Below are 11,883 nucleotides of genomic sequence, written 5' to 3'. Positions count from 1 at the left end.
AACGGAGTCTCGCTCTGTCGCCCAGACTGGAGTACAGCGGCACAATCTCAACTCACTGCAACCTCCACCTCCTGGGTTCAAGCCATTCCCCTGCCTCAGCCTTCCAAGTAGCTGGGACTACAGGCACGCGTCACCTTACTCCGCTGATTTTTGTATTTTTAGTAGAGAAGGGGTTTTATGATGTTGGCCAGGCTAGTCTCGAACTCCCGACCCCAGGTGATCCGCCCGTCTCGGCCTCCCAAAGTGCTGGGATTACAGGCGTGAGCCACCGTGCACGGCCGAGGAATCAGTAGCTTTCTAGGTAACTCTCGGGGTCTGAAATCACAGACATTTTTAACTACATTTGCAATTTCAGAAATGATATAAGATGTGCACCTTGCAGAAGCCAATTCAAACAATATAGAAGGGCATAATGTAAAAAGGAAAACTGCCTCTCTCCGCAAGGCCCTGCCCCAGTAGTGTGTATACTTCTGCATATTAGTCTATGCACAAACATTTAAATGCATAGTCTATTTACAAGATTAGGGTCTGCGTGTGGCTTTTTTTCACTCATGGCCTAATTTACACTGTTTTTTAAACTGAGTGGTACAAATGAAGTGAGTGCACCATGATTTAATAATTCTGTTGCTGAATTAATATTTAACCGCTGCTCCAGCTTTTTGCTAATATAATCACTGTAATGAACATACTAATACCTCTATTTTTGTGTACTTTTGTAATTATTAGATTCAAATCCAAGAGTCATCATTTTCCCTCTTTTTTTCCTTTTTTTTTTTTTTTCGAAAAGGAGTCTCACTCTGCCACCCAGGCTGGAGTGCAATGGCGAAATCTCAGCTCACTGCAACCTCCACCTCCTGGGTTCAAGTGATTCTCCTGCCTCAGCCTCCCAGGTAGCTGGGATTACAGGCACCCACTACAACGCTGGGCTAATTTTTGTATTTTTAGTGCAGACGGGGGTTTCACCATGTTGCCCAGGCTGGTCTCGAACTACTGACCTCAGATGATGCGCTTGCCTGGGCCTCGCAAAGTGCTGGGATTACAGGTGTGAACCACTACGCCTGGCCTATTTTTCCTCTTACTGCCCTCTATCCAACGCTTCGAGTTCTGGCATTCTGCTCCAAAATACATTAACCCAATAGCGTCAATTTTTCTCCATCTCCACTGCCACTCTCACCTCGTCTCTTACAATAATAGCCTCTTACAAAGCCTTCTTCTGCTCCCCTCTTGGCACCTTGTAGTCCCTTCGCACAGCAACCAAAGTGATCTTTTCAAATGTAAACCAGTTCTTGTCACTCCTTGCTTGAAGCCCTTCTGTGGCTTCCAAATGTAATGAGAATGAAATCCCATCTCCTCACTGAGGCCTACAAGAATCCACCAACTCACACCTGTAATCCCAGCACTTTGGGAGGCTGAGGCAGGCAGATCACCTGAAGTCGGGAGTTCGAGACTAGCCTGGCCAACATGGAGAAAACTCATCTCTACCAAAAATACACAATTAGCTGGGCATAATGGCGCATGCCTGTAATCCCAGCTACTTAAGAGGCTGAGGCCGGAGAATTGCTTGAATCCGGGAGGTAGAGGTTTTGGTGAGCTGAGATCCCATTGCACTCCAGCCTGGGCAAGAAGAGTGAAACTCCATCTCAAAAAAAAGAATCTACCCAATCTGACCCATACCCACCTCCCTGACCTCAACATATACCACAAGTACCACTTTCCCTCTTTCTTCCTATTCCTGAGCCAAACTAGCCTTCTTTCTATCCGCCAGCAAAGCCAATTCCCACATCAGAAGCTTTGCACATGCTGCTGATTCTACTGGAGATTGTCCTTTGATTCTGTGTAACTGACACTATCTTGCCATGCTGAGAGGGCTTCCTTTTAGGTAGCTCCCACTCCAACCCCCATCAGCCTCCGTCACATTTCCCTGCTTAGAATTCATGTCATTACCAGAAATTTATTTGCTTTTATTTATTAACTTTCTCTTTTGTCTAAAATACAAACTCCATGAAAGGGCTCTTGTCTTCTACACTATGCTATTCCCATCACCTGGAAGAGTACCTGGTGCTGAAAAATTATTTCCCCTGGCTGGAGTGCAGTGGCACAATCACAGCTCACTGCAGCCTTGACCTCCCAACTCAAGCGATCCTCCTACCTCAGTCTGCCTAGTACCTGGGACTCTAGGCACTAGCCAACCATACTTAGCTCATTTTTAGGGTGTGTGTGTTTTGTTTTTGTTTTTTGAGACAGTGTCTTGCTCTGTCGCCAGGCACCAGGCTGGAGTGCAGTGGCGCGATCTCGACTCACTGCAATCTCTGCCTCCTGGGTTCAAGCAAGTATCCTGCCTCAACCTCCCGAGTAGCTGGGACTACAGGCGCATACTACCACGCCCAGCTAATTTTTGTATTTTTTAGTAGAGATAGGGTTTCACCATGTTGGCCAGGATGGTCTCGATCTCTTGGCCTCGTGATCCACCTGCCTCGGCCTCCCAAAGTGCTGGGATTACAGGTGTGAGCTACCGTGCCCGGCCTGTTTTTGTTTTTTTGAGATGGAGTTTCGCTATTGTCCCCCAGGCTGGAGTGCAATGGCACCATCTCAGCTCACTGCAACCTCCACCTCCCAGGTTCAAGTGATTCTCCTGCCTCAGCCTGCCAAATAGCTGGGATTATAGGCTAAATGTCATCATCTTGGCCAGGCTGGTCTCAAACTCCTGACCTCAAGTGATCCGCCTGCCTCGGCCTCCGAAAGTACTGAGACTGTGGGTGTGAGCCACCGCACCCAGCCCCTTCTGCTTTAAAAACCACTACCAGAGAAATAAAAATAAAAAAATTAAAACCACTACCGGTCCCATGTGTCCTGCAGGGCCCTCAATCTCACCCCTTCATCTGCTATACAAAATCCCCCACAGCCTGTTCCAGGCTTCTTCACCAACACTTCACAACAGGATATGCCTTGTCTTTCTCTTTGGAATGGTTTTTCTCAACTTCTGCCCATCCTTCAGAAACACTGTCCTCAAATGTTCTCCACTCAAGACAGCCTGCACTCCCTCCACCCCCGCCCTGGCCAAGCACTTAGCTGCTGTGTCTTCTGACTCAGACCTCTGTAATAGCATTTCTGGGATCATAATACCTGTGTATGTGTCTCCTCAACTATTCTAGGAAGGCAGGGGCCATGGTAATTCATATGTGTCCCCATCAATTGGCATAGTAAATAGCAAAAAATAGGCATGGATGGCCGGGCGCGGTGGCTCATGCCTGTAATCCCAGCACTTTGGGAGGCCGAGGTGGGTGGACCACGAAGTCAGGAATTCAAGACCACCCTGGCCAAGATGGTGAAACCCCGACTTTACCAAAAATACAAAAATTAGCCTAGCGTGGTGGCGAGCGCCTGTAATCACAGCTACTCGGGAGGCTGAGACAGAAGAATCGCTTCAACACCGGAGGCGGAGGTTGCAGTGAGCCGAGATCGTGCCACTGCACTCTAGCCTGGGCGACAAGAACAAAACTTGGTCTCAAATAAAAGAAAAATAAAAATAGGCATGGATGGATGGGTTGATAGATGGATGGATGGGAGCGAGTGAGTGGATGTTACCTGGGATGGCTGGCTGAAGGTGATGGATAGAGAAACTGAAAAAGTGAACCCTGCAAAGATCAAATGTAGACATCAGAGGGAGCTGACACACTGCAGTAAAGAAGCGGGAGGGCGGGCCACAGAAAGCGGCACGCTCCGAGGCGAGCAGACGAGCGGCGCGCACTGAAGCAAGCATCGCGCAACTGAACCGCTCACCCACGTGTGCATCCCCTCATCCTACTTCCCAGACGGCGCTCCAGCTCATTCCACCGCCCCCAACATCCCCGTCGCCCCCATCGCCACAGAGAAAGCAAACCAAGGGGAGGAGACCCCTGCAGGTTTTGGATGCCCGGGGCCAATTGAAAGATTTCGATCCCCTGGAAGGCGGGTGTATTGGTTTAAGGGGGTCCAATCGGTTTCCAAGGGGTTGCGGTGGGGCGGGGAGATGTGCGGGAAGGGCGGGAGCGGGCCCCGCGCGCGGGGGAGGGCTCCCCGGCTGGGAAGCAGCGCGAAAGGCTGGGGGCGGAGCCAATGGGCGCGGGTGTCTGCCAGGAGAGGGCTGGCTGCGCCGCGGCGCGCGCGATCCGGCTGACGCATCTGGCCCCGGTTCCCCCGGACCAGAGCCGGGCCCGGAGGGAGGGGAAGAGGCGAGAGCGCGGAGGGCGCGCGTGCGCAGTGGTGCGGGGAGGAGCAGGGATCTTGGCAGCGGACTAGGAGGCTGCGAGCCAGCCGCGAACCGAGCGGGCGGCGGGCGCGCGCACCATGGGGGAGAAACCCGGCACCAGGTAAGGGAGGTGGGGCCACGCGGCGGGGCATGGGCGGTGGCTCGGGGCGGGGGCTGGTACGGTCCCAGACGAGGACACAGCGGAGAGGATCTGGGGGCCGGACGCCTGGGTCCCTAGGGGCAGCCATCCGGGTCCGCACGCGCAGGTCTTCGAGGATAATGGTGGGGGGGGGAAATGCCCGGGCCCCTGTAGAAAGCGAGGCTTGAGGAGGATGAGAAAACCGGTGTCGGGGTTCTCGCAGGGATGTGGGGCCGGACTACTGGGCTCTCCCGTGCAGGCTGCGTTGCAGGGACAGAGGAAGGAGGAGCAGGTGGCTGGCCCCGAGGGGTCGTGTACTGGAGGCTGGATGCCGGGAGGGGGAATCCCCTCTAGACTCGTGCCAAGCCAATGGAAAGCCTCCAGTCCAATACCCCCCCAGGCAGTTGCGCTGACCACACCTGTCCCGAGGGCCGAGTGGCTCCTCATCCAAACTTCTACCTTCCCCTGGATTGCCAGGAGCAACAGCTTCATCTTGGGGGAGCCGCGTGTGTGGCGACCCTCCCTGAAACTAGATCGTATCCCTCACCCTGTGGGTGGGGGAGGCAGTATTCACCCTGGGCCCGCGTCCACTCCCCGGATGTTTTCTGTGCAATCGAGGCTCTTTCCTTCCACTGACACCCCGAGTTCTCTTTTTTGGTCTCTAGCAAAATCCACTTCCTGTTGTGACTTAACACCCCCAAGGGGCAAGGGGTGAATGCCTGAGTCCCAGGGGAGCAGGAGCAAAAGGCGAAAAGGTTGGGGCTGTAGGCCTCAACCCAGAGGGGCTCAGGAATGGGGAATTGGTCCTGAGCTGTCGCTTGCTCTGCAAAACATCATATCAACCCCACTTCCAACCTATGGAGTATGAGAACCTGGATTTCTGTGCATCAAGTAAACGAGTATCAGAAAGAGATGATCAGAGAAATAATCGGTGTCCTGGATTAGGGTTTAAACACCCCAGAGAAAGGGGAAGTTGCTGACTTGTGGGAGGCCCCAGATTTCCGTTATGTGGTTCAGGGAGTGGGACAGATGGACCAAAGGGGACTGCTGATTTGGCACAATTTCCTGCACCCCAATCAAATTCTGGGCCACAGGAAACAGAAGAGCAGGAAGTGTGAAAGGACATCTGCTTCAGCTACCCCCTGCCCCCCACTGGGCACCTCCCTGGTCATCCCCACGCGCTCCCTCCTTGTCCAGCCTAGTATATGCATGCTGCTCCTCTCCAGCCTGACAGAAGGTGGCTGGGTTAGGATCCAAAGGGCAGGTGCCTTGCAGCTGCTCCAGGGCAGTTGCCCCAGAGCCACACTCCAGTGGACCAACTGATTGTGGCTGTCACAGCCCTGTGCCAGGGCTCCTAATGTGAGGACACTCTGGGACAAAGGAAAACCAGAAGCAAAGAGGCGGGAGAACCTGGATGATGCCACGGCACTAAGCCCCCAAGCTGGAACAAAAGATAGGGTGTTTATTCTAGATCCCGCCATATTGATGTTTATTCTCCTTTATTGGTTGGGAATACTTGGGGGCCTCCATACCCTTTGCCTTACAAGCTTTGGACAACTTGGCATTCTGGGAAGAAGGGGCAAGTGAAGTTGTAGCAGAAACTGGGCTTATGGTAGAAACCACTTTAGGGCCAAAGGCCAGGGTCATTGCTCTCCTATATGCTCCAGCTGTCAGAGCCGGAGACCAGATGGGAAGATGGTTAGGCCTTACTCAGACACTTCAGCAGCCTACCCATTCGGGTCCTCTGGGAATGGGGTGGTGGAGTTGGAGGAGGGATGGGCTAGTTAGCAGGATTTAACTTTCTACTATCTGAGGACCTTTTCCTATCGCTGCTGAGGCAGAATAGATTGGAAGGAGCAAGGTGGTGCTTCAAAGAACAGGCCACAATTGACTGGGGTTGCCAAACCCTTCCTTACCAGCCATGGGTAGAATCCAGGCTGAAGCTGTTTCAGCAACTGGAAAGCGAATACTCTTCAATTCAGCAAACTATTAATGCCAACTGCAGAGACCGATAGTGTAATATTTATTGAGAGGATGGACTTGGAGTCAGACTGCCTTGGTTTATATGAATTCCCACCATTTACTCTCTCTGTGACCTTAAACAAAACACTTGGCCTCTCTCTGCCTCAGTTTCCTCACTTATAAAATAGAGATATTAGGACCTCCATCACTGGGTTGTTTTATTTATTTTTATTTAATTAATTTATTTATTTTGGAGACAGAGTTTTGCTCTTCGCCCAGGCTGGAGTGCAATGGAACAATCTCGGCTCACTGCAACCTCTGCCTCCCAGGTTCAAGCAGTTCTCTTGCCTCAGCCTCCCAAGAAGCTGGGATTACAGGCACGCACCACCACGCCCAGCTAAGTTTTGTATTTTTAGTAGAGACGGGATTTCCCCATGTTGGGAAGGCTGATCTGGATCTCCTGACCTCAAGTGATCTGCCCACCTCAGCCCCCCAAAGTGCTGGGATTACAGGCGTCAGTCACTGCTCCCAGCCTTCTTTTAGTACGCTTAACAACCCACTGGGCCAGGTGTGGTGGTAATCCCAGCACTTTGGGAGGCCAAGGCAAGCGGATCACCTGAGGTCAGGAATTGGAGATCAGCTTGGCTAACATGGGGAAACCCCGTGTCTACTTAAAAAATACAAAATATAGGGCAGATGTGGTGGCTTAAGCCTGTAATCCCAGACTTTTGGAAGGCCAAGGCGGTGGATCACTTGAGGTCAGGAGTTCGAGATCAGCCTGGCCAATATGGAGAAACCCCGTCTCTACTAAAAATACAAAAATTAGCTGGGCATGATGGCAGGCACCTGTAATTCCAGCTACTCGGGAGGCTGAGGCACGAGTATTGCTTGAACCTGGAAGGTGGAGGTTGCAGTGAGCCAAGAGTATGCCACTGCACTCCAGCCTGGGCAATAGAGTGAGACTCTGTCTCAAAAAAAAAAAAAATACAAAATATAGCAGGGCGTGGTGGCTCATGCCTGTAATCCCAACTACATGGGAGGCTGAAGCAGGAGAATCTCTTGAACCCCAGGGGGGTGCGGAGGTTGCAGTGAGTGGAGATTGCATCGCTGCACTCCAGCCTGGGCGACAGAGTGAGACTCTGTCTCAAAAGATTATTAAAAGAGATAACACGTTTGAAACACTTGGAACAGTGCTGGGCATGGAGTATCCACCCTGTAATGTTAGCCAGCATTATCATCATCATCACATGGCTAGCAGTGTGCTGGAGATGCCTGAATGAATAAGGCCTCTAAGGCTCACAGTCTGAGGAGGGAGGCAGCTAACTGCGCTTGTGTCCTGCCATACCACAAGTAAAACGTAAATGAACTGTGCCAGGAACCCAAAACAAGGAGTGACCAGTGTCTGTGCTGGGTCAGCTTCCTAAAGGCTGGACCTTAAAAGACAAAGAGGCTTTTAAGCTGCTACGGTCGGAGATGAGGACAGTTGGAGGTGAATGGATAGAGTCGAACTTGCCTAGGGCCTATGGTAGAAACCATTTGAGGGTCAAAGGCCAGGGTCATTGCTCTCTTATATGCTCCAGCTGTTGGAGCTATAGACCCGATGGAAGGATGGTTAGGTCTTACCCAGATGCTGCGGCAACCTGCCCATTCAGGTGTTCTGGGAAGAGCCTGGGTGGTTCCTAGGGTAACCAGTGGCCATTACTAGGGAGGGAAGGGGACTAAGGAGGGTGGACAAGAGAAGGGGCATTTTCCCTTGCCGTCATGTTAGAAATAGGAAGGACTTTCCAGGAGGAGGTGGAAAGGGGCAGAGCTGGGCAAAGCCCTGCAGCCTCAGGGAGGAGTCCTGGGTGAGCTCTGTTTCCCAGGCCTGGGAGGGACAGGGTCCTGGTGTGGGGTCCCTGCTGAGTCTGAGGGAAGCAGTGGGGTTTCCCTTTCTGTTTTGTTAGGGTCTTCAAGAAGTCGAGCCCTAACTGCAAGGTGAGTCTCCATGGCACTTACCCTTTCACCCTCCCTGGGCCCCAACAAAGTCCAGCCTTCCCCTAAACGATTGCCAGCCTGCCCCAAGATGATCCCCAACCCCTAGCTCCCCACTTCCTGTGACAGCTAAGAGCCGACTTCCTTCCCTCCTAAAGCCCCTTGCCACAGAGGCTGCTCAGCCTGAGCCAGCCACAGGGCTGGGTGGGGCAGACCCGGGTCCCCAAGCAAGACCACAGAGGAGGAGGTCAGAAGCAAGCCATGTGCCTACAGCCCTCCTAGGGTCCAACCCAAGGTGTGCTGGGCTGGGAAGAGTTGACAGCCCCCACCCAGGCTGTGGCCTGCTTATCCTAGAGCCCCTTGAGGGGACCTAGTGAGGGTGGCAGCTGCTCTCTAGCTGGCTGGTTGGGCTGAGTTCTCCCTGAGGATCCAAACACACGCACGTGCACACACACACACACACACACACACGTACCTGGCTGGTTGGGCTGAATCCTCCCTGAGAATCCAAACACACACACATGACACACACATACTCACAGACTGCACATGCATAACACACACACACACACACACACACACACCCTAGCGGGCAGAGTCCTCCCTGAGGATGCAAATACACATACACATCTGGCTGGTTGGGCTAAGGACACACACACACACCCCTGGCTGGTGGGCAGTGGTGTGCAGAGATTAGGAAGCAGCTAAAAAGCCTAAAGGTCTGCTAGCCTGAGAAATGCCACCACCCTCCTTTTTAACACTACTGGGAAGAAACCTGGAGAAACTCTTTCCCTGTAGCCCAGCCTGGGGATCCTGGGGCAGGGCAGTATTGAGGGCTCTGATGCCCTGGCACCATCCTCCCCAATCTTCTTCTGACCCCTTGACATCCTCAGCTGACCGTGTACTTGGGCAAGCGGGACTTCGTAGATCACCTGGACAAAGTGGACCCTGTAGGTAAGTTTCCCAGAAAGGGACAGCTCATTCCCCAAGGGGAGAAGAAGTTCCCAGGCCCAGGAAATGGGGGAGCTGCCCTTTCAGGAAGTGAGCTGGTGTGTCCCCCTCCTAGATGGCGTGGTGCTTGTGGACCCTGACTACCTGAAGGACCGCAAAGGTACTGGCCCAAGTCCAGGGGACCCAGGGGAAGTAGAGGGTAAGGAAGTGAAATGGGCTGGCACTGGAAGGGTGCCCAGAGAGATGGAGGCTGGAGGCAGAAGCCAGGAATAGGATTTGGGCAAGTCTCATGCTGCAGAGGGAGGGGCCTTGCTGCTAGGTACCCGGGGACTGGGGAAAGGAGGTCCTGACCACTCATCTTGCCCTCCCTTGCCAGTGTTTGTGACCCTCACCTGCGCCTTCCGCTATGGCCGAGAAGACTTGGATGTCCTGGGCTTGTCGTTCCGCAAAGACCTGTTCATTGCCACCTACCAGGCCTTCCCCCCAGTGCCCAACCTGCCCCGGCCCCCCACACGCCTGCAGGACCGGCTGCTGAGGAAGCTGGGCCAGCATGCCCACCCCTTCTTCTTCACAGTGAGGATGCCCCCTGTCCTCTGAGGGCAAGGGGTCTAGGACTGTGTCTGGGGGGGGGGTAAGGCACCCGTTATGGGCAGATCTGGAAAAAACAGTGAGGCAGGGACCCTGGATCCACCCCCCTTCGGGGTCCCAGTGCATTCAGGAAGCCCTAGATTCTCTGCCTCCTCTCTAGGGCCCCTTCCTTCTTCCTTTCTCTTCCCCAAGAGTCCTTTCTCCAGCCTCTTAAGTTGCGATGTGGAGGAAGATCTGGGGACTTTCTGGAAGAACTGAAGTCTTCCCTTTCCTCTGCCACAGATACCCCAGAATCTGCCATGCTCTGTCACACTGCAGCCAGGACCAGAGGATACAGGGAAGGTATGGGAGGAACAGCCCTGAGGGCTCCTAGGGCAGGACGGGGCCAGCAGGAGCCTGGAGGCACCGCTGAGCCAGAGGGTAAACTGTTGGGATGCCAGGGTGGGGCCAAGGTCAGCCAGTGTCCCCCATGGAAGCAGGGTGTGTATGATGTGGTGACTGTGCATGCGTGACACTGCCTCCTGCTCTCTGGACCTGCGTGGATCTGGGGATGGGGGCTCCCCTTGCACGACCATGACCCAGTCCCCATGGTCGTCAGACCACAATGGCAGAAGAGCCCTTGCCCAAGTGGAGGGAAGGGAGAGGAAGGAAGGGGAGCGATGCTGGTGGGAGCCCTGGGTGAGATGTGGCCTTTTCTTCTCCCCCTCCCGAGGCCTGCGGCGTAGACTTTGAGATTCGAGCCTTCTGTGCTAAATCACTAGAAGAGAAAAGCCACAAAAGGTGAGGGAAGCAACCTCCTCTGTGGCATAGAGGGGAGTTTCCTCCCGGCTTCCAGGAGCCCAGGCCCCGTGGGAGGCAGGAGGAGTGGTCTGGGTGTGTGAGGACTGACCCCCTCCTGCCCCCACCCCGTCTCAGGAACTCTGTGCGGCTGGTGATCCGAAAGGTGCAGTTCGCCCCGGAGAAACCCGGCCCCCAGCCTTCAGCTGAAACCACACGCCACTTCCTCATGTCTGACCGGTCCCTGCACCTCGAGGCATCCCTGGACAAGGAGGTGGGGTGTGAGAGGGTGACGCAGATGCCACGGTGCAGTCTAGACCCTGGGGGAGGGGTGAAGCCACATGTCAGGATGACATTTGTAAAGGAGGTTGCCTTGGCTGGGTGTGGAGAGCTGCTGTGGGCTTGGGTTTGAGGGGAGGGGGCCAGAACAATGTGTCTGTGTTTGGGGACACACTGATGATAGGACCAATTCACATGACCCCCTCCCCCCAAAAGCTGTACTACCATGGGGAGCCCCTCAATGTAAATGTCCACGTCACCAACAACTCCACCAAGACCGTCAAGAAGATCAAAGTCTCTGGTAGGAGGTGGGGTTTGGAAGGGGGTCTTCGGGGAGGGAGTTCTGTAAGGTGGCTCCTGGTTTGATCTCGACCCAGGCCATTTCCTAGTGCGGGAGACCCACCAGGGCTCAAATTTAAGTTGTTCCAGAATGATACCGGGAGCCTCGGTGTTTACTGCTTCGGGAGGAGCATGGGGGGGCCCACACCACGGGGTCTGGAGTTGTGGTGTGGTGGCCTGTACTCCATCCAGAGCTTCCTGACCCTGCCCCACCCCACAGTGAGACAGTACGCCGACATCTGCCTCTTCAGCACCGCCCAGTACAAGTGTCCTGTGGCTCAGCTCGAACAAGAGTGAGTATCTGGAGAGACCCGGGCCCTGATCTAGGGGAGAAGAGCAGGATCAGGAGAAAGTGAGGTGGGGGGAGAATCCTTCCTGAGCCATCCCCACTTCTTTCTGTTTTTTTTTGGAGACAGAGTTTTTGCTCTTGTTGCAATGGCTCAATCTCTGCTCACTGCAACCTCCACCTCTCAGGTTCAAGCGATTCTCCTGCCTGAGCCTCCCAAGTAGCTGGGATTACAGGCACTCACCACCATGCCTGGCTTTTTTTTTTTTATTTATTTGTTTGTTTGTTTTCTTTCTTTCTCACTCTCCTCCCTCCTTCCCTCCCTTCCTCCTTTTTATTTGGTAGAAAAGGGGGTCTCAC

General features: G+C 53.8%; 2 protein-coding genes across 3 annotated transcripts in view; one reads left to right on the top strand and one right to left on the bottom strand.

Annotated features, from left to right (window-relative positions):
• PELP1 (proline, glutamate and leucine rich protein 1) overlaps positions 1–3,872 on the bottom strand; it is a 38,134-nt gene extending 34,262 nt beyond the window's left edge. Inside the window, exon 1 of the mRNA XM_037727228.1 lies at positions 3,781–3,872. Coding sequence (XP_037583156.1) covers positions 3,781–3,792 — 12 coding nt within the window. The 5' untranslated portion in view covers positions 3,793–3,872. The remainder of the gene's footprint in view (positions 1–3,780) is intronic.
• A 217-nt stretch (positions 3,873–4,089) lies between these two features.
• The window catches only part of ARRB2 (arrestin beta 2), a 10,905-nt gene continuing 3,111 nt past the window's right edge, over positions 4,090–11,883 (top strand). For both annotated transcript variants that reach the window (XM_037727227.1, XM_017496800.2), the window contains exons 1-10: positions 4,090–4,349; positions 8,276–8,306; positions 9,197–9,257; positions 9,370–9,414; positions 9,631–9,827; positions 10,125–10,184; positions 10,555–10,622; positions 10,758–10,893; positions 11,115–11,199; positions 11,458–11,530. In XM_037727227.1, the coding sequence (XP_037583155.1) occupies positions 4,327–4,349; positions 8,276–8,306; positions 9,197–9,257; positions 9,370–9,414; positions 9,631–9,827; positions 10,125–10,184; positions 10,555–10,622; positions 10,758–10,893; positions 11,115–11,199; positions 11,458–11,530 (779 nt within the window). In that variant the 5' untranslated portion in view covers positions 4,090–4,326. The remainder of the gene's footprint in view (positions 4,350–8,275; positions 8,307–9,196; positions 9,258–9,369; positions 9,415–9,630; positions 9,828–10,124; positions 10,185–10,554; positions 10,623–10,757; positions 10,894–11,114; positions 11,200–11,457; positions 11,531–11,883) is intronic.

This window comes from Cebus imitator, unplaced genomic scaffold (genome assembly GCF_001604975.1).
Source record: "Cebus imitator isolate Cc_AM_T3 unplaced genomic scaffold, Cebus_imitator-1.0 Scaffold223, whole genome shotgun sequence".
NCBI lineage: Eukaryota > Metazoa > Chordata > Mammalia > Primates > Cebidae > Cebus > Cebus imitator.
Note: the sequence above shows the minus strand (reverse complement) of the source record. Positions and strands in the feature narration are given on the sequence as shown.